The sequence below is a fragment of the Alligator sinensis genome, unplaced genomic scaffold (assembly GCF_000455745.1).
Source record: "Alligator sinensis unplaced genomic scaffold, ASM45574v1 scaffold1122_1, whole genome shotgun sequence".
NCBI lineage: Eukaryota > Metazoa > Chordata > Crocodylia > Alligatoridae > Alligator > Alligator sinensis.
In genome coordinates this window covers 699,434-726,702 of record NW_005842467.1, presented here as the reverse complement: position 1 = coordinate 726,702, position 27,269 = coordinate 699,434, and the positions used below count along the sequence as shown (strand labels likewise).

Below are 27,269 nucleotides of genomic sequence, written 5' to 3'. Positions count from 1 at the left end.
TCATTCTCCCCCTGTACTTGGCCTTAGTGAGGCCGCAGCTGGAGTACTGTGTCCAGTTTTGGGCTCCACAATTCAAAAAGGATGTGGAGAAGCTTGAGAGAGTCCAGAGAAGAGCCACGCGCATGATCAGAGGTCAGGGAAGCAGACCCTACGATGACAGGCTGAGAGCCCTGGGGCTCTTTAGCCTGAAAAAGCGCAGGCTCAGGGGTGATCTGATGGCCACCTACAAGTTTATCAGGGGTGACCATCAGTATCTGGGGGAACGTTTGTTCACCAGAGTGCCCCAAGGGATGACGAGGTCGAATGGTCACAAACTACTTCAAGATCGTTTCGGGCTGGACATAAGGAAGAACTTCTTTTCTGTCCAAGCCCCCAAGGTCTGGAACAGCCTGCCACCGGAGGTGGTTCAAGCGCCTTCATTGAACACCTTCAAGATGAAACTGGATGCTTATCTTGCTGGGATCCTATGACCCCAGCTGACTTCCTGCCCTTTGGCCAGGGGGCTGGACTCGATGATCTTCTGAGGTGCCTTCCAGCCCTAATGTCTATGAAATCTATGAAACTTATTGGAGAGTAGTTTCTTTTTTAGGGAAAATCCTTCAAAATCATAGAAACTTTGAACCATGATTGCTATTGAAATTACTGAATAATTATAGCTGCAAATATATACAAGGTGGTTCCAGGAGGTAGCAGCAGTTTCTAAATAAAACCATTTCATGTCCAATGATTATTTAGTGAACCACATCACCTTTCTACGTAGTCACCCTGCTGTGCAATACAGATATTCCAGTGAGTCACTGATTTCTTGATTCCATCCTCAAAGAAGTTTTTTGGTTGCTATGACAGCCACTCTTGCACCTGTGCATGAGTTGTACCTATATTATTGGTGACAGTGCCCATGAAGAGCTTCTTCAATGGTCCAAGCAGGTGATGATAACTTGTCATAAGAACAGGATTATAGGATGGGTGTAGTAAGATTTCAGAGCCTAGTCCATACAAAGTTTGGACAGTTGTCTCTGCACTTTGTGGCCTCACATTATTATTCTGCGGTACAACACCTTGCTTAATTTTTCCATGTTATTTAGTCCAAATAGCTGGCTTCTGGTAGTTTTGGAGAATGTGATAACAGGTTTTGCTTTTGATGATGAGCCCCTGCAGGGACTGTGAAGTGGATAAGAAGTGGTCCCATGCTGTCCCAAAATAGGAGGAGCAAACTAGAGGATGAGTGAGTGCAGATTTTTGGGTTGTAGCGAAGATGCATATTTCCACTACATATGGAGTCTTTTGCTCTTGGGATTGTAATGTAATGGTAGACCCAGGTCTCTTCCACAGTGATAATTTGCAAAAGGAACCCCCTCACTTTCATTCCATACATGTTGCAAAAACCACACACTTTCACATGTAATTTGTGCACATTTGTCAGTTGCTTTGTCACCTAGTGGGCACGTACTTTTTGGTTATTCAGGTGATTATACAAAGTAATTTGGATACTACAGTACTTACACCTACTTCCAGCACTGCTTCAGGAATGCTCACTTGCCTGTTTGCCTGCACAGTAGCATTGACCTTGATAATGTTGTCCTCCATCCTGGTTGTGTTGGGGCTTTCTGCCCGTGTTCATCCATTAGGACATGTGGTCATATTTTAACTTCTTCACCCATTCATTGACTTCACATTGAGCCATTCTGTTCTCACTTTATTTGCCAGAGTCCTATGCTTTGTTTCACTAGGCAGCACACCTTTGGCTTACAAGAAACGAATGACTGAACACTTCTTCATTAGTGCAAACTTACAACTGTGCGGTAACATTGTTTATGTCTTACTAGTGTCACATGCGTGTTCAGCATGAAACAATGGGTGCATTCAATGGGTGATCAGTGTTCCCTGTTGCTGTGTAGTTTCTCACTTTGTCACAGTTATACAGCATGGCCAGACATTTTGCTGTTAGTTTCTGAAACACTTCTGTATATTCAGCACTCTTAGCAAGGAAACTTATCAGTAAGTTTATGTGCTTGTGTGGAGTCTATAAACTGAATGTTGATCCAAAACAACTTAGATAGATGGCCAGCTTTATTATGCACCCAGAACAGGCAGTTGCCTCAGGCAGCAAAACGTTTAGTGACTGTTTGTTTTGTGAGTGATTTCAGGTATCGTGGTGTGCTTATTTTCCAACTTGCCTATAGCAGCAAGACTCCAAGTGAAGGCTGCTGAGAAGCGCACAGGATTTTCATAGTTTGAAATATACAATGAAAAGTTGATGTGTAGAAACCAGCCTGAAGTTTTTCAGTTACAACCACAATGTCAGTACCAATTCTTTTCTTCTATCTCTGAACCATCTCCTCTCCAATACCCCATGCTTCTTTCAAAAAATGATAAGAGTAAGATGGACTGTTCAACAAAGGGGAGCTACCTGCTTACCCCAGGCAAGAATTAAGTGTTCTCCGAGTGCCTGAAGTATTTTAGAGTTTTGGGCTGTTTTTTTTAGGACATTTGTTTGCTTGCTTTTAATGAGGCCAGTCGTTTTTAAAGCAAAATTCCTACAAAATTGTTAGTTTTCACAATAATTTAAAATTTTAAAATAAAGACTTGAAATTTGATTTTGTTTTTAGTCTTTTGAACACAGTGTCTTTTTACCTTTGCTCAGTAAGATGAAAAGACATACTTATTTTCACTGCAGACATTTAAAACAAAACAAAAAAAATGTGCTTTACCAGAAGAAGCAGCACATTATTTTGACTCAGCTCTGCAATGTCTGTATAGATGGGGTGCTTCAGTGGGGGTTCTTTGGCACTTGTAGCCAAAGCTGATTCAGTCAGCTATTAGATAAAAGCTCCAAAGAAGCCCCACTAAAGCACCCAAACTTTATAGATGTTGGGCAAGCTGGGTCCAACTAAGGCACTGCCTCTTTTGGGCATGTGAGGGGCTTGGTGCAGGAGTGCATTGATTTTAAAGTAAAGGACTGGGTTTTGTGTTGGTTTTTTTTTTTCTTAATGTCTGCAAGCAGCCTTAGAGGAATAAAGGATTTTAAACCTATCTGAGAGTACGTTGGAATACTGAAAATTGTTCTGTCATTGGCTAGGTAATGAATTTGCTAGGCTTAACTACAATCCAGATGGAACCCCTCATGACAACTGTGCTTCTGAGAGAACAGTCTCATTCTCTGAAGAACACTTTTACTAGGGGCGTGCAAAACAGGCAGTATTCAATTTGGATTTGGCCCAAATCAGGGACAGTGTTTCAGTTAGTTGATTCGGATCATTGTCCCCAATTTGATTCGGCCGAATCCGAATCTGAAGATTCGATGCTGATTCAGACAATCAGTGATTCTGCCTTAGACCCAGCTTTAAATGTTTTTTCTACATACCTCAAAGTACCAGGCATGGCTCATGAATGCAGTGATGCTGGGGTGGATGGAGCATCCCACAGGAACGCAGCAGGGAGGGGGCCCCATGTGCTTGGTGGCGAACCTGGAAGTGGACCAGAAGTACTTCCAGTCTACTTCCGGGTTTGCTGGGGACACGCTGCCCCACACCCCCGTGCTTCCTCTGGCTCAGTGATCAGCCATGGGGGGGGACCCCTCAGATGCAGAAGGCACCAATCTCCAAGCCGGGAGGGCACGGGGGGAGTGGGGGGGGGGGGAAGGGGGGGGGGCAGCGTGCTTCCCAGCCGACCCGGAAGTGAACCAGAAGTGCTTCTGGTCCACTTGCGGGTCTGCTGCCAAGTGCTCTGGGGACCCCCCATGCTTCTGTGGGATGCTCCATCCACCTCAGCATCACAGCATTGACAAGCTGCCTGGTACCTGGAGGTATATAGAAAAAAACATTTAAAGATGTGTCTATGTCCGAATGCCTGAATCTTTCTGAATCTCTCCGAATTGATTTGGAGGGTTCTGATTCAATTTGGAGAGATTAAAGGGTCTCTTGATTCGATTTGGTTTGAGAGACTTGGCCACCGAATTGGGCCAAATCTCCGCCAAATCTAATGAGGGACCGAAGCTTCATACAGCCCAAACTGTTACCATTGTTGGATAGCCCAGTTTCATCTGACTGGGTGTTCATTCCACTGCCAAATGTCTTCCCTGATCTGTTATCACCACATAGCCCTCCTGGTAGTTCTTCTCATTTTTGCTGCTTCTTGCCATATTGGTATATATATTCCACTCAATCCTAGCTACTACATATTTGATAAATCCCTTCATAGTGCAAGTGACTACAGGAGTTTTCCTTGTTCTCCTACTCCTGGAATTCTAATTAAGCTGGGTAGTGAATGGGTTTCAGGGATGAGTGGAATCCAAGTGGATAGTAGGTAGGCAATTATTTCACCTGGAGGGCTGCTTAATGAGTTTTGGCAAGTTGTTGAGGGCCACAAGGGTAACCCCTTGACAGATAACCGGACTCCTGGTCCCTGTCTTGGGACTGGAAGTCCTGCCACCTAACCCCTGATCTTTGCCACCCGAAGCCTCTCTCCTAGCCCCTGGAAATACTCCTTTTGGGAAGGGGGTTTGCCATCTTGTAACTGGAAAAAAAAAATTATATACTAAAAATCAAACAGTGACAATAACATTTTAATTTTATTTTTTTTAAAAGTCCTGATTTGTGTGTGTTGTGTATATAGAAGTGATTGCATAATAGCTCAAAATGAAGTCTTACTCTTGTATATTGTGTGGAAGAGTGGGTATGGGGTTTGTGGGGGACTGTGTGTGTGGGGGCGTGTGGATGTGGGTGGGTATGGGGGGTTTGGGGGGGATGTGTGGGGGTGTGTGTGTGTGGATGAGTATGGAGTTTGTGGGGGGTTGTGGGGCGTGTGGAGTGGGAGGGTTTCTGGGTGTGTGCATGTGGAGTATGCGTGCAAGTGTGTGTGGTGAGGTGTGTGTGTGTGTGTGTGTAGCAGTGTGTGGTGCTCCTCCCCAGAGGCACATGGAAGTGTGTGTGGGGGGAGGGTGTGGGTGGGTACGGTGTTTGTGGCATGTGTGATTGTGTGTGGGGGAGGGTGTGGTTGCCGAGTTTGAGGCGAAGGTTTGTGGTATGGTGGGGTATACATAGGACCTCTGCATGTGCCCCTCTGAGCCATTCAGCACCAGCCGCTTCCCCACAACAGCTCGGAGCCTGTGTACCCTGAGGCACACCCCCACCACTGCCAACAGTGCACAGCTGCAGTATGCCACGCACTTGCTTTGGACTCGGCCCACTCCACACCACCTGACCGTAGCACATCCTGCCTCCCCTGCACACCACGGGGCTGGGCCGGCTCCACAGTGGGACTCCCTTTCTAGGCATCAGTGGCTCCTTCTGGGCCAGATGGAACTGAGGGACCCATTGCAGGCTGGACAAAGACCGGCCATGGGCTGGATCCGGCCCATGGGCTGTATTATGCCCACGCCTGGGTTAGCCCTTTGAGTTGACCCAAGATTTTTTGTGAAATAGTCATGATAGTAGACATTTCCACTCGCTTTTGAGATCCAGTAAGCCATTTTGACATAGGTGTCAAAAAGGCACATAGCTGAATAGAGGATAGTTGTGTTTTCAGCTTGTTGTTCAGATTGCAAAGACTTTTAGTTGTTGCTTGAAAAATACTGCTGAACTTTTATACCCGTCTGATTCTCAGCGGCTTTTTCATACGTTAGCTCTCATTCAGTTATCACCTTCTGGTTAGATAACCATAGCAATCTGCTTAGTAATTTTCTGGACATGGTAATTACTGAGTATCAACGGAAAGGTTGCCAATTACTTAAGCTCTGGTTTGCAAGCAGCTTCGTGCAGGTGTTCCAGCTTGCAGAATCAAGTCCTTGTATTAACATTTCTTGGGGCAGGGACTACCTCTGATAGCACTATAACTAAACTGCTGTTATTGCCCACTTTGTGGTTACTAGTAGTAATTTTTTTTTATGCAGTGCAGGGTTTTTTTCTGTTACGATATCAGTATTGTTATCTGGTGAAAGAAAAAATAATGATATAGTATTTTGCTTGTGTTTTAGGACAAGATCTTTTTGTTACAGATCAATCCTGGATGTATTCCACCTCTTAGTCCTAGTAATTAGTGGGTTGTATGATACAGTATTTGGTCAATATTAAAAACAAAACTCTTTTTTTTTTTTTTTTGATTGTGAGTGAGCTTTTCAATACATATTGCATGTTATGATGATACTTTTTCATAAATCTTTTACAAGTGGATAAAAACACTTCAAACATTTATAGCTCATTTAATTTTAAAATTTCTGTACATAGTAACATGTAATTCCCATCAGTGTAGGAAAGTGAGGCCTCTCTAAGAACTGTAATGGTGAAAGGAATAATTTTCAAAGATGATGTCTCATAAATTATAAGAGATTATTGGAAGGTGTTTATGAACTTAGGTGACTCAGTCATGAGGTGAATGGGACACCCTTTTTACTATGTGCTGCTTTGTTTTGCCTTAAACTCTTAGTAAAGATATGTATACTTTTTTTCTCTGCAGACTAGTAGGGATTTGTATTTGCTGGCACCTACTGAAAAATGTGAGAGAAGGGATGAAAATGACATGTGTAGATGATGCCAGATTTGCAGAGCTCTTGCCACAAATATACAGTTTTATAGAAGGTCTTGCATTGTATTAGCAAGATTCCTACACATTTTCTGATGCCACTATAACGGTTTTTCCCCTCCTTCCATTTCTTGCTATCTTCCAGTTACTTTGTAACAACATATTTGTACAGACATGCATACCAAAAATGGCTTAGGGTTAGTAAATGCTTTTTTGGGTTTGTCTAGAAAGATTCAACTAGTTCAGAAGAAGTATCTAGTAGAGGCACAACTGTACCCAGGGCCCACTTCTTCTATCTTTTGGATCAGGAGGCTTCAGCATACAGGGGAAGCCACAAGCAGTGACTGGGAATTGAAGTCCTCTAGAGTAGAACTGAGTTTTGCTGCTGAATTCCCCCTTCCCTTTTTGCCACAGTTGCTCATGGTAAACAGGAGAAAAAAACCCTCCTGTTTTTCGTGGTGAAAAAAATGGGGGTGAGTCCCCCCTGCTCCCCGCTAGCACCAACAAACTCCACTGTTAATCTGGAGAACTACAATTACTAGAGTGCCTTGCACTCTGTAACACTATTCTGCCAAAAAGTGCAGGCAGAGCAGAAGGTGCTTCCTCCCCCACTCAGTTCTGGCATTCCCTCTCTCTGCTCCCCCTGCCCTTTTTGCCACTGCTGTGAAGGACTTTTATCTATACATGCACTTTTTTTCTTCCTTATGAGATTTACATACATCTTCAGTACACCTGTTTGGGCAGAAGTGTCACATTTTGTATGGCACTTGTTCCTAATCCTGCCTATGAGATGCCACCAAATAATAACCTAGGCAGTTTAAAGTGCTCATTGTTGAAATGGTTAATTCTTCTGATGAGAATTAATAGCAGTTTCACTTGGAGTATCCTGTTTCCTATGGATTGTGTGGTGTTGAGAAGAATCCATTGAGATGTCTATTCTCCTCTCTTGAGCAGTCCTCAAAGATGAATCCTTCCCTATTTCAGCAAAAAAAAAAAAAGAATGAATAATGTATATATTTCACATTGCAGAGGAAGCTGTGCACATCTTATTGGAAAGTAACTTAAAGGGCTTCTAACACTGAACCAGAATTGTGAACGGCTGCCAGGAGATGCTTGGGAGCCATGTATTATACTTCAACCTCTGTCCCAAAATTCTGAAAGCACTGCCAAATGTTCAGATTTGTTGTTTAATGGTGCTTGTAGCTGTTCACTTTTATTTAGCCCCAAAATTACTTCTCTTTTCAGAAACTCTGTTGGAACACATAGGCAGATATAAAAATAGGCCTGAAAAGAGTACATCTGCCTTTTTGGTGCGTGTAGCAGGCATTTAGAAAAGAAACTGCAATACATAAACATATTTTAATGTCTGCTGCCTTGGTATTTCTATCATTCCTGCCAGGGAACTTGCATGTTTTGGGTGCAAGATGTTATCAAAAAAAAATATCACTAATGTAACAGATCAGTCGAAATTCAATTAAACCCATCTCATCTCTTCTGAAGAGAAGAGGAGAATTGTTCTAAAAGGAATATAACATTTCAAATTGTTTTAATTTAATTTTAAAATTTTCAAAATTCCATTTGGTGGAAAATTTTTTAAAAGTCCGTGTGTCAGAACATTGTTAAATCAAATATTCCATGTTGATGTTATTAAGGATTTAATTTTATATAAACTCAGTTTGAAAAGAAAATTTAAAATAAGTCAAAAGATTTTATTTTTAAAAATTAATAATAGAATTTTTGCTCTTAGTGACTTGTTTTTTTATTCTAATTAATTTTTATCCAAATCAATACCATTTTGTGACATTTAAAGGTAGAGGCCTTTTTTCATTAAAATAAAGTTCAATGGGAGATGTTCAATCTAGTCTATTTACAAATGAGCAACAAATTCAGCAGTACATTCTTCCCAATGTGGAAAAGATAATTAGGTAATTTAACAGTTTAAAATAATCAACACTTTTGCTTTGAAGTTTTTTTTTTTTGTCTTTGAAGCTGCCTTCCAGGAGCTAAAATTTAGGAAGGGTAAACAGAATGAAGATTATAGACTGTTTTAAACACCACTATAATGAGATCCAGAGAAATGTCTCCTGGTAAGCAAGTGAAGTAAGAGACGTGGTCATGTATCCTTTCATAGTTGATCAGGTACTTGAGAAGTTTCCTCTACCCTTTTGGATCTATAAAACCTCATCTGTAGTCCCTGCTTGGGTGTGACAGTGCAAATGGGGAAAGGTAACTAGTTCAGGTGCCTGAGCTTCCTAACAGGGAACTAATTTTCCTCTCCTATTCGAGTATGAGAAGAGAATTAATCTCCTTCAGTTCCTGGATCTCAGGGAGAAAACACAAGAGGAAGACATGATAAGTCTTGAATTGTTGAGAGTGAGGTCCTTATCAGCTGCATCTCAAAGGAGAGTATGCTTCAGGAGTAGATCAAGAAGGGCACAGATGGACTAAAGCTTCAGTCACAGCCCCTTCCCAAACCATGGAGCATAGTCTATAGCTTCTGTTCTATCTTCTGTAAGAAATTCTATTTACACAATTATCATTAATAATTTGCTGAAGAATTATGGCATTGTAATATTATGTAGTATATTTGACACATCAGGTGCAGTGTTGTCTTATTTCAAATGCTACCTTGAGCTCTTGAATTTGTTTGCTTTGATTCATCTTTCCTGAGAACTACTGTGCTGCTTTTATTAAAGTGGTGACAGCTTTATATCTTTTTTCCTCTTATGACTCTTACAAAATATTTTCAAACTTTGCAGAACATTATACATCCACGGTCATACAAAGTTGGATTTCACGGTCTGGCATACTGCAATTGAAAAAGCAGCAGGTACAGATGGTAATGCATTACAAGATCAGCAGCTCAGCAAAAATGACGTTCCCATTATAGTGAACAGCTGTATAGCATTTGTTACACAGTATGGTAAGTATAGCAGAGTTTTTATTCAACTCGTTGAACTCATAGGGTTATTCATATAATACTTAAGAAGCATCACTATCAGATTGCGTTGAATGTGTTTATATATGCCTGTACATAAAACCATGTTCTTTATTAACCCCATTGCTGTTGCTAGAGGGTGCTTTTTGTGGCAGCAAGTTTTGATGGGTTTAGAAATGTACATTGCAATGTGTTTAAGGGGAGTTTAAGAAAATGCATCCTGAAAATGGCTGTTACTCCACCGATCCCTTTTATATTTTTCAGTGTAGAGGTGTCTTTTTGTTGTTTTTGTTTTTGCAGTCATAGTTTGGGCCTCACATGACAGAAAATTCATCACATACAAACTGACTGCAACCCTTACTCCACCAGGAGACAGCCTTATGAGCTCAGAAAGAGAGCAAGGCCCACTAAGCAAAGAATAGGATGGAACTGATAAGCATACCTTCTGGGATATCTCCAAAAAGTGTGTTTCCTTCTGCTCCTTCACAAACTACTCGTTCTCTCACCACTTTGAGTAACCTGGAAAAGTGGTTGCAGAAGGAGATCCCTTCGTCTGTTGAAGGGTTGCAGTGATACTATGCTGCTGCCTGTCCCCCACATTTAGGTAAATTTCTCCAGGACTGTTTCCCTTAAAGTTATACTTTTGAAAATTAATTAAGCTTTTTTTTTTTATCGTGAAACAGAGTATATATATCAACCTTCTAAAAATACACTTTCAGGAAGGTACAATGCCTGTGGCTTCTTTTAGCATGAAAGTTTTTTCTGTATTTTATTTCTGGCAGTTTGTTTAATTTGAATAATTTTTGGTAGAGCCAACTATATCGTGCTAACTCCTTGTGTTCCATTGTGGTACTCTTCCATGAAAACATGCAAGCATGAAAGCATGTTTGCATAAGTACTTTCAATTCATTAGGAAACTGAGGATTTTTTAAAATCTATAAATAGAACTTGCAGTCTTCCAAGTATCTTAAAATTGTGCAGGCCGGGAGCGATCCGGGCCCTTTTTCGTGCCGTGCAGGCTGTGGCCAGCAGCCCAGGCACGCTGGGTCGGAGAAAACAGGTGACACGCTAGAATTTAGTCACGGACGTGTAATGGTTGATTTAAGATTTTCATAGATTTCATAGACATCAGGGCTGGAAGGGACCTCGGAAGATCATCGAGTCCAGCCCCCCGCCCAAAGGGCAGGAAGTCAGCTGGGGTCATAGGATCCCAGCAAGATAAGCATCCAGTTTCATCTTGAAGCTGTTCAATGAAGGCGCTTGAACCACCTCCGGTGGCAGGCTGTTCCAGACCATGGGGGCTCGGACAGTAAAGAAGTTCTTCCTTATGTCCAGCCTGAAACGATCTTGAAGTAGTTTGTGACCATTCGACCTCGTCATCCCTTGGGGCGCTCTGGTGAACAAACGTTCCCCCAGATACTGGTGGTCACCCCTGATAAACTTGTAGGTGACCATCAGATCACCCCTGAGCCTGCGCTTTTTCAGGCTAAAGAGCCCCAGGGCTCTCAGCCTGTCATCGTAGGGTCTGCTTCCCTGACCTCTGATCATGCGCGTGGCTCTTCTCTGGACTCTCTCAAGCTTCTCCACATCCTTTTTGAATTGTGGAGCCCAAAACTGGACACAGTACTCCAGCTGCGGCCTCACTAAGGCCGAGTACAGGGGGAGAATGACGTCCCGGGATTTGCTTGAGAGCAAAAATAAAAATGTTTGTGCACTCCCTGCTCCTCCATTGCAGAAATCTATTTTAATCCGTTTTTAAAAACACACTTATTCTCTAAAGCAATTGGCTCCAAAATGTGGTACCTCTACTTTTGCTATTTACACACTCTCCTTTTTCATCCCTAAAGCTATTTCTTTCGGATTTGGGGGTTCCCAGTTCCTGTCATCTTGCTTTAGTTCAATCTATTCTAGATGGAGCTTTACCTGACGATTGCCTAAAAACGAGGCGCTGAACGCCGCTGCTTAGCGGCGTTCCTGTCAGAGAGTGCATTTTGCACGGGTTCTGTGATTTGGATTGACATACCACTTGTTTCTGTATAAATATGAACTCGCCATTTTCTCAACCTCCTGAAACCCTCAATATTTTGGATCTTGGAAATGGCCCGTCTCCTTATATGGTACTGGAGCAGCCGCTAAAGTTAGAGAGAGAGTTTTGCTAAAAGCTCTTTCCATTCTGGTGTTAGAAAGGAAAAAGGAGAATTGGCAATTGGGAAATTCAAGTGCAACTGCTTTCTCCGCTTGGTTCAGTAGAGGCAGAGTTGCTTGCTGGCATTCAGAACTCACTCTCTATTCTCCAAATAGTTTTGAAAAATAACAGGGTTCAGAAGGATGCCAAGGTGGGCTAAGTGGAGAAACGTGAATGTAGTGGGTAGGGTGCGTGAGAAAGTCTGTTACTAGAAATGGATTTACCCTGATCTTGCAAGCTGCTCTGCAAGGGGGGATTCCTGCCCTGCAGGAAATCAATGGGGTCTGTGGGATGGAAGGGACAACCCAGCTTTTGGCATATTTTCCATACTCTATGGACCCCTGGATTTGCAGTTTAGTACATCTACACAAACAGCCATCTATCTTATTCTCATCCTTCTAGAACCACATGAAGGCTGTCACTCCAGCTCATATGTTATTCAGAGTTAATTCAGTGTCTGCAATTTTAGTCACTATATATGGATAACTATAGGAAGCTGAGTGGGGCTCACTCCGCTACATACTGTACAAATGTTGTCAGACACAGTCTATTATGTCCAAGTATTGTGTCCACATTTTGCAATAGTTTTAAAAAAAGCAGGCAGTAGTTTCCTATTCTTTTGGGCTCACAGCATGTTGTCTGCTGCAAATCTCTATTCACGTTCTTACAGGATAACACAGTGGTGTCACATTCATCATTAAATGAATTAACCGTTAACCCTATATTTACACTCCTGCTATAAACAGAAGCTTAATTTGCTGCACTGACAGTCGGTTGCGTGCCATTTGTATCTTTTCTGTGCTATTTGGTATTTATATAGCACTCAAAAGTCACTAAATGCTTTACATATTAAAAAATACAAGTCCCCATCTGGAAGGGTTTTCCACCTTATAGCTCAATTCTGTATATTCGTGTACTTCTCATAGGCGTTCTGGAAACAGAGGTCTTGCTGAATTAGTTCTTAGGCAGCATTACATATATAGATAATTCCTAATTATGCTATATAACACCAACACCAAGCCCCTCTTTTCAACCATCACAGAATGAAAAGGAGCATTCCTACTTCGGCAGATGACAAAACAAAGCAGAGCAAAACAAATACACATTTTCCAGGGCAGATTTCACAATTGCAGTATTCCAGCTGAGCAACAGCTGGTTGGAAGAACAAAGCTGAATTCTTTTAGGGTATTCATTCGTGACATTCCCAAAAAGGAAGCAAGACAGATGAGGGAGAGATACAGCTCTTTACAGTACCTTGGCTCATCTTCAAGTGGCACTCCACTCTGCATCGGAAAAGAATTGCACCTTGTGTGCAAGAACAAGTGCGATCTTCTTTAGTAATGCTAGGAACCCACCATGCTCAGAGCTGTATCGGAGAGAGAACCAGGATGCTCTGCGTTCAGGCCCAAAGATTTGCCTGTGTCAGCAGTGGGTCACGCTGGACTTTTCTATGGGGCTATTCAAACCTTCCTGGCTGTGGCCTAGCAAGCTGCTGAGGTCATGCAGGCCTGATCCACCTTTGCTGACAGGCAGAAAACACAGACACTCATCACTCTGACTGTAGCACTGCCCAGTGTAGGAGGGTAGCAAAGCCGTCCTTGAGAGAGTGGAAAACAGCACAACTTTGAATACACACTGCTACCCTCTCTTTTGCCTTTGCCCCTGCCTTGGTATAACAAAGAACATTTAAAAAAACCCTTACATTACCATATGCAATTTAAAAAAATCTTGTAGCACTCTTAATTCTCAGTTATTTTTCATGTATGCACTCTTACGTAGTCCTGATTCATTATTGCTTTTGCTTACATTTCTCCACTTCCTTGTTGGCTGCTTATTTAGAAATGCTAAAAATAATAAACGATACGGGTAGGACAGCTTAGCTTTCTCTCAATCTCTGTGTTAATTCTGGCTGTCGTGCGGAGACAGATTCTTTAGTAACTACAGTAATTCACCTGATACTTGACCTGTTGCTTTGATTACCAAAGATATAAATCTAAGCTATCTGAGCATTTACTGTATGTATCACCTGGGGAAGTGCCAGAAAGCAGGAATGAAATATTGGCTCAGACTTAAGGAAACTGTTATGCTAAGGGTAAAGTTTCAAGAGAACCGAGCATTTACTGTACATACTATAAGGGAACAACAGGTCCTGGATGAGACGTGATGAATTGTTATGCTCGCCTCAGCCTGGCTAGAGGCACTCTCTAGTGGTACAGTTCCAGTCTCATGAAAACACTCTAAAAGACTAATTGGACTAATCAGAATAGGAAAGATCTGGTGTACTACGTTATAACAAATCCTCCGAAATGTGTATACTGTTGCCCACACAGGAATTGCCATAACCTTTTAAAAATTCAACATTTAAATGGCACGAACAATACAGAGTGAGCAATCTTTAAAAATGTACATGGATCTGAAAGGACGAACAAAAAAAATCATCTCCACACCCCACCTGTGAAGCATCTTGTTGTGAAAGAGATAAAAGATAATCAAAGGTGGGTGGAAAATAATTCCCAGGAGGATGAAAGAACAACAAAAGAGTAAGACTGACACAAAGGCAATTTCCCAATCCTCCTGCATCTATGATGTTGGTGTCAAAACTGGTTATTAATCTAAAACATGATTCAAGTCCCAGTGAACAAGAGGGTCTACCAGCTTATTCCTCCCTCTCCGGTACAAGTTACACGACTCCGTTTTCATGCAAGTGCACTGAACTCCCCCGCCCCCATCACCTCTGCTCACGCACGCTCAAAAAAGCAAAGGATTTTGTAATGACATTTTGAGGCAGACCCTCAGCAGAATAATCATATATTAACAAAGGATCTGATTTTTGTTGTGCTGATACATTGAAACAGGCTGTACAGTTACATTAGATTACTTCATATTTCATTTCAGTCCATGGCCACCAAAACCTGATGCTCTATCACCTAGTGCAAAACCTGAACTATGAAAAAATACATCTATCTGTATTCCAGTTTGCAAAACTTTCAAAGCTAATTTTATGTAAATGGGAATGTCATAACCATTAACAAAGAGAACAAGACACCCACTGACATTTCTGACAGAGAAACTTTCAAATTAAATGAAAATGAGACTTCTCAAATTAATTAAAATGCAAAGTGCATGGTATTATACTTTTATATTTTCGTTCCTTATTAATGACAGAAGTATCTATAGATACGGTGTACTTCTATTACCTGTAATCTGATATGATTTCACAACCTAGGCCAGGTCGAGACTTAGATGGGAAATGTTAAAGGAATACCTATCTGCCATGGGAAGTGGTGGTGGAAATTTGACTGCCAGCACTTCCCAAGTCATTATATAATCAAAGGGCCAGCACACTAATCAAGGTACTTTTCTATGCAAAAGGAAGGCTGTTTAACCTACTGTTCTGGTCAAATGTCAACTCAGAGACAGCTATAAACTGACTCCAAAAATTTCCCATTGCTTTCAGGTAGGCATTGTACCCCTCTTATCTTATGCTCCTAAAATACATTTAGGCTTACTGCATCATGTTAAACTGATGCTGTATTCAATCTCAAAGTGGCTTCACTTCAGCAAAGGAAAAAAACCCACTCTCTATATATCCCTTACCTGGCCCACCAGGGCTTTGTGACACTTCACTCATTTAAGTTTTCTGAACTAAAGGCACTGAATTAAAAGTACTGACGTGTACAGCGTTAGGTTTTCAGCTTCACTTGCTCTTGGCTTGTAAAAGCCCTTGCACATATACTTATTTAAATGCTGTATAAAGCTTCCAACCGAGAAGTGGAATCCAGAGTATAAGACAGACAGAAGAGGCATAGGGAAAGTGTAAAAGCAATCAATCAGAGGGCAAGAACAGGCAGGAAAACTTGCTTGAGTTGCAGTTACAGATAGAAAAGAAGAGAGGCGGACTAGAGTTCCTTCCCGTGAACATTCTTCTAGCCCATCCGGTTGGAGGCTCTAAACCGCGAGCCCGGCGCGCCAACCGAAGAAAGTACTCGAAGAAAAGAGCTCTGAATAGACTCACACGAAGTTTGCTAGGCTCCGTGGAACTTGTGCGCGCAGGGAGAGGGATACGTTTTGATATTCACGCTGGGTCCAGTAGGCTCCGCAGCGCTTGGAGATCTTCACTAGATGTGAAGTCTCCTCCTCCTGCTGTTCGTGGAGTCCTCCCTTGCAGGGAAACCACTCAAGCTTTTTATACGGCTAGCAAGCCAATCACTAGCTGCCACATGGGAATAATTTAGAACTAGCCAATGGTGGGGCACAAATTTGAATACGAATGGCGGGAACTCCTTGCAACGCGCATTTCTGTGCTGCAACAAAGAAACGCACCCTGCAAAGAAAGCTACTGGTGGCGGGAAGTCTTTTGCACCGGGGTTTTCCTCTGCAGCAGAAAACTCCACCGTGCAAAGAAGCTGCAATTTAGCGGGAACAATTTAGCAGTGCCGAAGCACTCACAAAACAAAAATCACACCCTTGGGTTGTGACAAAAATGTTTTTATAAGCTTAAAAATTACTAACGCAAGGAAAATGTGGTTAATGACGGGGGAATATTTAAGCCAAAGCATCTTTAACCTTTTCTTTTAAACATTAGACTCAATTTTGAAATGCCTATTTCTAGTTCAGTGGTTGCGGTGGGGGAGTGGGGGGGGGCAGGGGATGGTGTGAGACAGAGAAGAGATTATAAAAAGTGGTATTATATTTGAATATTGGGTAAATAGCTTATTTACCTAAAATACTTATTTTTGCTGACATAATGATGAAAAAAATTATCCTTAAAGTCTAGATAAAGTTTTAAGGTGAGAACAAATTGACAGGTCCTATATCACTCTTCCTTCCTTTTCCCAGAATTTAACAACAGACGCCAATTTTCAAACAGTAGTGTTTGTAGGCATCACAGGAGAGGTGGGTTTGAAGGAGAGTACAAGATAGTGATTTGCACTGATTTTGACAGAATTCCTCCCGATCCCCTCCCCCTACACACTCATTCCTCTAACATGTTTAAAAGATAGCATGGAACAAAATGCAGATGAAACTTGGAGGAAGTATGAGTTACTTGGCAGCTGAGCAGCTTTTGCTGGCAGAATTTTTAAAAAGAAACAAGTGAAAAAAACAGCTTCTACAAAGAGAGACATTGAAACTGACTACATGTGCAGTTGTGTTGTCAAATGCATATAATTAACAGACATTTATAAAGCTTTATTTTATTATTCGCTTCTTTCAGTAGCAGTAACTGGAAATGGTGTTTCATGCATGTACCTTATTTCCAGGGATGTTATTCTTCAAATTGGCAGTGTCTCTTTAATCTTTCAGTCCATCTATAGGGATGGTAGAATTGCCAATGTCTTGCTTATGGTGCCAGATTTTGGAATGTACTTTTCTCCCTTTTTAGGTGGGTATTAGTAGTGTTATTGTAAAGGCTTTAACCATGAAATATCCTAGAATGAATGCACACACCTTTAAGTCCTGAAGGTTGGTTGAATTTATTCCTTGGAGGGACAGAAGAGGTATTTTACATAAAGAAAAAAATCACCTTTTGTCCTTATTGACAGTATCGCAATTATAAGGCCGCCTTTCCTTTACCACCTTTATTTTCACATGACTTTAAGAAATCCAGAAGTGAGTGTTGGAATTTTAACCTTTTCTTGAAGCCATAATCATAGAACAGCTTTGTGACAGGGGGCTATCTTAGGGTCAGGTCTCATGAATGCCTGCCCACCTACCTAAGTAAAGCAGTCCACCCAGTTTCACCTGCCATGACTTGCTGTTTCTTAAACTGGTGTAAAATGTGGGAGGCTGCCTGTTTTAATGCCTGAATGCCAAGGGGGTGCTATACACAGCTCTGTACTGTCCCTACACCGTGGCCCATGCCTCACAGATGGCATTCAGTTTATTATTGCACCACAACTTCAGGCCCGGGCAAACTCAGTCCACTGTTGGGTCTCTCACACACTGCCTCTTCCAGGGCCACAATCATACTGCCCCCCTGTCACTGGGACATCTTCCACTCTGCCCTCTCTCACAGGGCCTCTTGCATGCTTCCCCGCACTGGGCCACTCACAATCTGCCCTGCTCCCTTGAGCTAACTGCTTGGGCCGTCGGCTTAACTACTCGTGCTGGCACTGCACCCACAGCCCTTCGGATTGCTCACACTCCCCTAGGCACAAGGCTAATGCCACGTAGAGTAACACTGGGCTGATTCTGCCCCATTCCCTCACTGGGCAACTTTCCACCATCACGTACTCATGGAGATTGGCCTGTGTACTGCCCTTCAGCCCTGCTCAACACCATCCCTGGTGCAACCCTTGAGACCATCCTTCAGTCCTATGCTACACCTTGCTTACGCACAGACCTTCAGGTCATAACAGTGCCCCCTACTCTGTGTGGGCCCACCATACATTACTGCCCCCACTCTGGGGCCACTCTTCTGCCCTCTCTCCAGGCCATGCTACGGCTTCCGCCCTGGGGCCTGAGGGGTCTTACACCTCCATGGGGCTCAGCTGTCCAAAGACCCCAGAGGCCTGTCCCCCATGCCTGTCCCTAAGTCTGGGTGGCCCACCAGGATGTGGGGGTGGTTTTAAGGTGCCCCTCCCCACCTCTCGCTGGGGAGGCAACTGGCCTAGCATTTCTGGGGCGCTCCCCTGCCATGGGTAGCCCCACCAGACCATCATTCCCCAGCAGGGTGCAGTTTCAAGTCATACCCAGGACCAGGAGCCTCCTACCATCCCCACGGCTGCTATCCTTACCTCCAAGCCAAGCAATAGCTCAGCCAAGTGTTGTTGCTCCCCAGCTGCCAGCAGCGGACTCTTGCCTCAGACCTGGGGGCCTAGAACTAAAATGGCCGCCTCATCAGGGCTAGCCCACACCTGTCAGCTGCCTGTTCTCAGCCTTAAAGTGGCAGGCACCCAAAAGTGCCTTGCCACAAGCTTGACTTCAATACAAAAGAACTAAGGGGGAGTTTGTTAGCTGTAACTAGGTTTGGTGGTCATTACACCCATACATAGAGGAAAACAGAGAACTTCCTGTGGAAAATCAAAGCTGGTTAGCATCTGTGCTGCCACCTTTGGTAACATTTTTTTTAAGGGGAAACGAAGGAAAAATCTTCTACAAAAACAAACAGTGAAACAGTGCTAATTGCATAATGTTTTGATATTAAAAAAAAATTACATCTCCTTCCTCCCAATGTTCTTGTATTCAAGGTTTAGGTAGAAGGCACATCTACCTAAAGGATGGCAATCCTTCCAGTGTGAGTGAACTGCTAGAGAGCTTCAAAAAAGATGCAAGAAGTGTTAAATTGAGGGCTGGAACACATCAGCTGGAAGATGTGACTGATGTGCTAAAAAGTTTTCTGTCTAAAATAGATGATGCGCTTCTCACTAAAGAGCTATATCCATTCTGGATCTCCGCACTAGGTAGTAAATTCAGTATTTTTTTTGTGCAATAAATTTATTATTTATAAATTGTAAATGAAATTTTAACAGGAAAAATAGAAATAACATATATTTACATTATATGAAGTCCAGTTTTTGTATATGTATCTGTATACAATAAGCATTTGATTATTGAATAATCAATAAAAGTATTGTATACATTGTTGCAAAAAATTACTTTGAGATATTGCATGAAATTCCAGTGTATTGAAGCCACTGACTTCAGTGGCCCTAAGAATCCTCCCAGAACTGTAAGGTAATATTCTTTGTCTGCTGGTGTTATATACCTGCAAGCAGTAGGCTAACCTTGTACTATGTTGCAGTCAGATCTTCTAAGCAAGACAGGCATGATGAATACTTGAATGTAAGACTGTCAGTGCTGGAGGATGGCCTTTTTCCCTAGAACATGTAGTTAATATATCTAGTAGGCAAGTATATAAAGCGGGGGTAGTCATTTTGCTTGGCATGTGCACCTTGAGTGGGTGGTGGGAAAGGGCCTGGGGCTGTACCACCACAGCAAGGATCAGGCCCCTTGTGGTTCCCCCACCATCTGCCCTTGGCATGCCAATAACTTATGAGGCTATGGGTGTTTTTGGCACACTGCATTGCTGACCCCTGATATAAGTTTTGAAGTCCCACTATGCTAAAGAAACAAGTATGGAAACAAGAAATTTAAATCAATATTTTATTATTAGCCATGTGCTTAACTGATATAATGTCCTCTGGCACACATTATATTTCTGGCATAGTTAACTTGTTATGAATAAATAACAACGTACTACATGTTCATCAAATTTATGATGCCATAAAATGGTAAATCAACCACAAAGAGATTACTCAAAAACTTTGTAACATCTTTGTGGATGACTTATATGGCACTATAAATTGAACACATGACATACCTCATCATACTGACAGCTAGCTGATTGTCAGCATTGGTATCTTGGCAGCCCTAGGTCTACAACCTGGCTGGGAGCTGCCCTTGTCCTGACACTAACAATCAGCTGATTCTCTATATCAGGATGCAGGCTTACCAGGGCCCAGCACCTTAAAGAAACTTTTTCTGCAGCCCTTTAAGGTTTTTTGTGATGCTGGGTCCCAGTGAGCCTCAGAGCATGAAGCAGCTCTGGAATCTTGGGGACAGCCCTCAACTCCCTGTTTGATCTTTAGTGCAGACAGAGGGCAGACCTGGGTCCAAACTGGGCCTCTAGTTGCTCAGTGCTAAATCCCAACACTCAGCTGAGTGTAAAGGCCTGACATTGGGCAGCCCTAGGGTCCAGCACAAAGCTACCCCCTGCCCATTTAGTGAGATAAGCATGGATTAAACCCTAGGTCCAGAACCCTGTTTTATTTCTAGAGGATGTACAGCTGAGGATAAAGAGCTTCTCCCATCCCCAGTTGCATGTTCTGGTTTAAAGAGACTGTCAAGTGCTGAAGGATATGTCATTGGAATCTCTATATGGACTGTGCATTCAGTAGATTGACCTGATATGTGCAGAGGTGGATGGTGTTACATCCAGTAATGTTATTTTGGGCCCTGTACCAGGTGTTGATTCTGAGACTAAGTTGGGTTGCTTGGGAGTGCAGCCCAAAGTGGGTGGTAAACTCCATCTGAGGCTAAATACCAGCTCAAAACTCATGTTAAGCAGATTAAGAGAAGAAAAACCCAGGCTTATTGGCCTCTGGATCCCAACAATGGAAAAAGGCTCCTCAGTCCCCTGCTGCACTCACCCATTTAAAAGAATTGTCTGTTGCTAGCAGCTATATATGGGGGAGCTCTCCCCATTGCTAGTGCTGGGTGGCTCTTTAAACCAGCACTGTGTGATGGAAAATGGAGGAGCTCCCCATACCCAACTGCACCATAGGGAGAACTGAGAGTCTGATATTGGGCAGACTCTCCTTGATGCCAGGCTTATGGTGCTTGACACTTGGGAAAAGCTCTCTGATACTGGGCTCATAATACTCTGGACCTCTATAAAACAGGCATGCAGTTTGGAGCTCCAGCTTTTTTGTTTCTGGGTGCCACTGGAAGCAGCACTCCAGGGAGTGAGGAGCTCCTTGCTCCCCAGCTGCTGCTTTCATCCTGTTCCCCAGCTGCAGGTGCTGCCCCTCCCCTGGCTGGCTCATTAACCCTGGCTGGTAACGAGCAGTCATGCAATCGGGGTTTGAGGGATTTTATGCTCCAGGATTGTGTAACCTGACATGATAGGTCACATGATTTGGGGTATGGAGCATAACATTCCTCAGCTCCAATCACATAACTGTTAATATTTGTCAGCAGCCATAGAGTAGTATGCTGTATTTTTAGTGCACAGGACTGCTGAAAAACAGAGTCTATCAACATCTGGAGAGAACTGACATTTTTAAAAATTAGACTTTGAGAATATGCTTAGAAGATGAGAATTAAAACATGATTAAATCACTGATTTAGTTCCTACCCCTGACAGGATAGTCAGTATGTTTGGCCTGTTGGCAAAATGCAGCAAGTCAAGTTAGATTCAAGGGGGAGAGAAGGGTTTGCAATGTATGAGACATTGACTAGTGCTTCTGTTACTAGCTTTGTCTGTCACTGACTAGCTCTGTTGTCTTGGGAAGTTAACTGACCAACTCAATACACCTCCATTTTTTTCTTCCACCGCTTCAAAGTGTACTCTCTTTATGGCATGTAGTTACTACTTTGATGAAAAATAATAAAGGAGAAGAAATATTGTTCTTCTGCAGCTAAAGGAATTTTGCAAGGTGTGTTACGTTTGGGCACACACCCGTACTGTACACATCCCTTGAGCAGATAATCAATTTGTCTTGTTATTTAAAAAAAAAAAAAAAAAAAAAGTATTGCAAATAGTGCTTAGATACAGTAGTTAGTCTTATTTTAGTTTATATTGTTCCCCAAATGCTACAAAATAATAGACTACATTCATAGGAAATTATCAGTATTGTCTCTCTGAAGAACAGGCTGACTGACTGAATTGTAATTTTAAATGACTAGATGTTGCCGAAGTAGAAGATCAATATTGCTCTTGTTTTTTGGATCTGATTTGTGATTAATGCCCCTCTCTTTCCTCCCCATTAGATACACAGAATGAAAAGGAACGAATAAGAAAGTATGGAGCTTTTATTCAGACGCTTCCACTAGTCAATAGGGCTACTTTGGCAGCTTTAATTGAACACCTGTACAGGTCAGTGTGTTGGCAAATTGAGTCAATTTTTGTATTGGTTGCCATGGTTAATTATATAGACTCATGTGTTGAATATCTGTTAATTTGTAGTGCACAGAATACAGTTTGTCTCATTTCAGTTGTAATAATTTGTGTAAAATAGATTTTAAGGAACAGTCATGTACTGGCAGGATTCATGTCAAGCCTTTTGACTTTTGGGGTGGGCTCATTCTAACTGAATCTGTTATCCCACACAGAAATGCAGATGGCCTTCTGGAGTTAATATCTGTTATGGCTCTAGTATTTATCTATCCTAGCTATGTTTTGTTGCTTTTATAATTTTACATGCCTAGTAGTCATGGAGAGTATTTAAAATGCTGATTTGTGTACATAGCAAAATCCATCTCTTATTTCAAGCTACAATGAGCTGTAAAGTTTGCATCAGAAGTGTGTAACTTGGATGCCCCTGCAAAATCCCAGTTGATTTAAATAGGTCATTATTACTCATAGTCATTTTGTTTGTGTGTGTGTTTTTGTTTTTGCTTTCTTAGTGTCAGCTGAACAAGTTCTACAAATATACCTCATTTACCTAAAATATCTCTCTGAAGCAGGGGTTCCAGAAATCTTGCTTCAGTACCTTTTTCTGGGTTTAGGATTAAAAATAAAACTATTCTTTAAAATTACCACATATATGAATATAACCATTTACGTGTTGCCTGTTAAGTATATAGCAACTAATACAAATAATGGGAAAATTGGAAAAGTGAGTTTTAAATGCACATATGGGTCTAAATTCTGTTTTCAAGTATGCCCATAAATTTAAATTACTTTGGATTTAAATTAGTGTAACAGTCAAAGTAGACCCCTTTTTAAAGAGGTGGTTGATTTTTAAAGACGCATTTAAAGTATAAGTACATGAGTTAATCAAATCTCAACTCTCCTTTCCTAAATTTCCAATGGTCACGTATGCAGCTCTCAAAACATAGTAAGATATACTACATAATAATATCTAATTTGTTTGTGTATAAGCATATGAAACCAGATGTATCATTTCATTTCATAAAAATATTTTGTTGGAAACAACTGTGCTGTTGTAAATGTGCACATTAACATAGAGTTGAGCCTTGCCACTTTCAACAATGGGAGTGTTCTAAGTGAATTTATTCTCCTTTAAACAGGGTGCAAAAATGTTCAGAAATTAATCATATGAACCCTCACAATCTAGCCACAGCATTTTCATCTTGCTTATTTCAAACTAAAGGGCAGACTGGAGAAGAAGTCAATGTAATTGAAGATCTGATTAAAAATTATGTGCAAATCTTTAATGTAAGTATGTTTTATATGATGTTGCAACTTAACTGTGAAAGTTAGAAGATGTGTGAGAATCTCTTTGCATTTCATGTGATCTTTAGCTTTTGTGCTAGAGGCGTAGCTGGACAGCTCTGTGCTGGGGTTAGCTATGCAACACCTGGGGTAGTCCCGATTTGCTGTGGTTCTGATCTCTGCAGTGTGATCAGCCACTGTTTTGGTTCCAGCTATTTTTGCGCCCCCATCCTTTCCCTTAGTCCCCTCTCCCTCAGAGAGGTAGAGCCCAGGGTGTTGTCCTGCCACACCTAGTTATGCTATGCTTTGTGCCATGATGTTCCCTTCACTAATCTGTTTTGTCCAGTGTTAGTTATGCTGGCTCGCAATTTGTAGAGTTATTAAGCTCTTTTAATCAGTGATCATTGCTTTTTATGCTGCTTTTGAAAAATGTTAATTCTCAGCTAGTATAGACTAGGTAGACAGTGTTATGTTTATAGAATTGCCAAAAATCACTGTTACTTTATGAAAGAAAGAATGTTGGCTACAGATGTCCAACTCGGGATCCTTAAAATTCTGGTTTATTAGGCGGATTGAAACACTAATGAAGTTAAATTATAAACCTTGGGGCTGGTCCACACACACACACACACACACACACACACACACACACACACACACACACACACACACACACAGAGTAGCAAGCTACAAGAGTCAGGTATACCTATCCTGCAAGCGCTGGAGTCTGTCATCGAGGCTTCTTTCAGCATGGTGTTATCTTCCAGAATGGGGTCGCCGGCTGGTCCTTCTGACTGGACAGGTCGCCAGCTGGTCAAGTTGGAGATCAAGAGGGTGCCACTGAGGGGTCACTTTTCACTGCTTTTTATCTGTCCTTGGCAGACTTTGGTGACTCCCCAGTTTTCAGGTTTGCCCAATCCAGGGGTCGTTGACCCTCGTGGGACTTTCCCCCTCGGTGGCTACTGGATGGCATCTGTCAGCCCCAGGGGTCGTCCGCATGTACGTGCAGGTTTGGGAGTTTGTTGATGAATTTTGAATAGGGCTCTGGGAGTGGTTGATCTGGAGATATTCATCCCAAAAGTTGGTCCCCGGCATTGATTAACTCAGGCCAGGGCTTCTAGCCCTTGATCAGTGAGGTTTAGAGATTTCCCGGTTGTTACATTGTCTTCTATTGAGTTCTTCCGCTGGTTGATCTGCGGTTTCCTTAGGTGTTAATTACTGTCTGCTGCTACAGTGTTACACATTCAATCACTGATTCACTCTTTCAGTGGCCAGCCTGATACAGGGAAGCCGCAATTTGACTCCTGCCCTTGTTAACATTGTTACTAAACACATTTATAGTTGAAAGGTGAGGAGTATAAAATATAAGCTACAAATGCCATGGCACACAAATAAATAAAAATACCACAATACACGGGGGATACAAAATGCACACATACAAATTTTAAAACACAATTCCTTATCTTAAAGTGAAAGAGAGAGGAAGGAAGAAAAGGTAGAAAAAGAGAAACATATCCAGAGAGGAGAGCAAATGCAGGCAAGAGGAAAAGGGGGCTTTCTGCTACATTATTCCCCACCTTGACATGGGCCTTACACAAAGGTGATGTCACTATGCTGTTTGAACACCATTGTTCAGCTATATAGACAGGAGGTGTGTCATTTTCAGCTGGTTTGAAGTTAAAACAAAACTTAGGCAGTTAAAAGATATTGAAGGAGAAAAGCCTTGGGGGGTGGGAGAGAGAAAATAACATAACAAGGTTGATTTGAACAGTTACAATGGTATAGTTGTCTCTTTGCTTATTAAAATATGACCTTGAATGCAGTTTTTTTTGTTTGTTTGTTTTTTTTACACACATCTTGGTATACTGACATCTTGTTATACTGATATTCTAAATAGCATTTAAATCCTTAAGAGAAGTACAGAGAAAAAATAAAAATAAAACAAAACAAAACCCAAAAAACAAAGTACACATGACCTTTCATAAATATCCTTTTGCTAACCAAGTGGAATATAAAACATTTGAGAATTGCTGTCCTTTTTTCAAATATCAGAACAACTTTCCAGTTGAACTGGACGGAAGTGTTCTGGTCTGGGATCCACTGACTGGTTCAATTTTTAAAGGGGGTATTACCAATTACTCTTATTATATTGTTATGATATGATATATGTATTTAAACTGTGACAACTTAAAACAAACCAAACAAACAAACCCAAAACATATAACAAGACAACACAAACAGACAAGACAATTTTTGCCATGGCTGTGATGAGGAAGATGCTGCTGGTGGTAATGAGTCCTCGTGGTTTGTCGGTCACCTTTGACTACACTGTGGCTTCTACAAAAGAAAACAAACACGCACAAATCTGCCAAGGAAAACTCCTTGCATGGCTGATTATTCATATTTACAAAGTGCAATGCTGACATGTGCAGTGGCAGTGCACACATCATTTTCCATTCTTGGGGTGCTTTTCTTTTATACTGAAAAAGTGGAGCAGTTACCTACAGGACGGTGGCCATCCTAAGTGAGGATTTTTTTGGCCTTTTCCTGCCTCAACATCGGCGTGGGCACTGATCAGCACTTTCATTAGAATAGGTAACCATATAATTCGGTGTGTCATTAAGCTTTTCTCTGAACTGGGTGGCTGCAATCGCCCCCCCTTGACGTCCAGTTAACCTCTCTGCATCCTGAGCCCGGGCTAGGACTTCTCCCAGCACATATCTCCCGGTCTCTTGGAGCAGCCCCATCAGTCCAATTATGGGCTGATGCATGCCTTCCTGTACCTCCTTCCAAAACCCAGGAGGGTAATCTATACTTCTTATGTCTGATGTCCGTTTGTTCTCCTTGTCTAGGGGCAGAACCATCCCTGACAGCAATCCCAACATAACACACCGGATCACATAGTCCCTAACAGGTTCCCCAGGTGTCTGGTGGCTAGCCCCAAACTGTCCCTTAAATGTCTTTCTCCCCAAACTGATCCCCAAACCCACTATGTTCCAGGGAATATTATCTCCCCCAAAGCTGTCCTTCTGATTCATAGCTGCCTGAATCTCTGGGGTGGCGCAAGCCCTTAGTAGGCGGTGCCATTCCCGGACACTCAGGGTTTCACACTCGACTACGTTGAGGGATTTCTGCAATCACTGTCCCAAATTCCTAATGTTAGCAGATCCCAGGGTCTTGCCCAGGGCTGCTAGATCAGCTCCATTGAGGGGGACCGTTACCTGTGTGGTTTCCATGGGTTGTGCGTGATTGCGCTCACCTCAGGTACCAGGGTCCTCTCCTGATCTGACTTAGGGTCTTCAGGAGAGGGATCCCCTGCATCCTCTGGATCTCCCCACATCTCCCCACCCCAAATCTGTCCTGGATTGAAGGGGATGTCTGGATCCTTGGCTTGGTCTCCCCGGATGACAGCTGCTGCTTGCAGGCTGCCCTCCTGGAGTTCCTTTTTCAAATGGTTAATGGTATTTAGACAGGGGCCATGGTTGACCTTGGCTCCCTTCTCGACTTGGTCTTTAGTCATTGTCTTTACCAATTTTTGCAAGGCTTCTCAGCTAGCCTTTTCTTGGTCCAACAATTCCAATTGTTGGGCATTGTCTTGATTTATTTTTCTCAATTGCTCATTTTCATTTTCCAAGTTCTGAGACAATCCCTTTAGAGTCTGATTACTGGTTTCCAATTGGACACATCTATCTTTTAGAATTTGGATTAGCTCCTCCTTTTCCTCA

At 42.1% G+C, this 27,269-nt stretch overlaps 1 protein-coding gene across 2 annotated transcripts in view; it reads left to right on the top strand.

Moving 5' to 3' along the window:
- The window catches only part of ARAP2 (ArfGAP with RhoGAP domain, ankyrin repeat and PH domain 2), a 246,403-nt gene that overhangs the window by 142,069 nt on the left and 77,065 nt on the right, over nucleotides 1-27,269 (top strand). For both annotated transcript variants that reach the window (XM_025212512.1, XM_006030846.3), the window contains exons 20-23: nucleotides 9,279-9,442; nucleotides 18,833-19,045; nucleotides 22,137-22,242; nucleotides 23,400-23,547. In XM_025212512.1, the coding sequence (XP_025068297.1) occupies nucleotides 9,279-9,442; nucleotides 18,833-19,045; nucleotides 22,137-22,242; nucleotides 23,400-23,547 (631 nt within the window). The remainder of the gene's footprint in view (nucleotides 1-9,278; nucleotides 9,443-18,832; nucleotides 19,046-22,136; nucleotides 22,243-23,399; nucleotides 23,548-27,269) is intronic.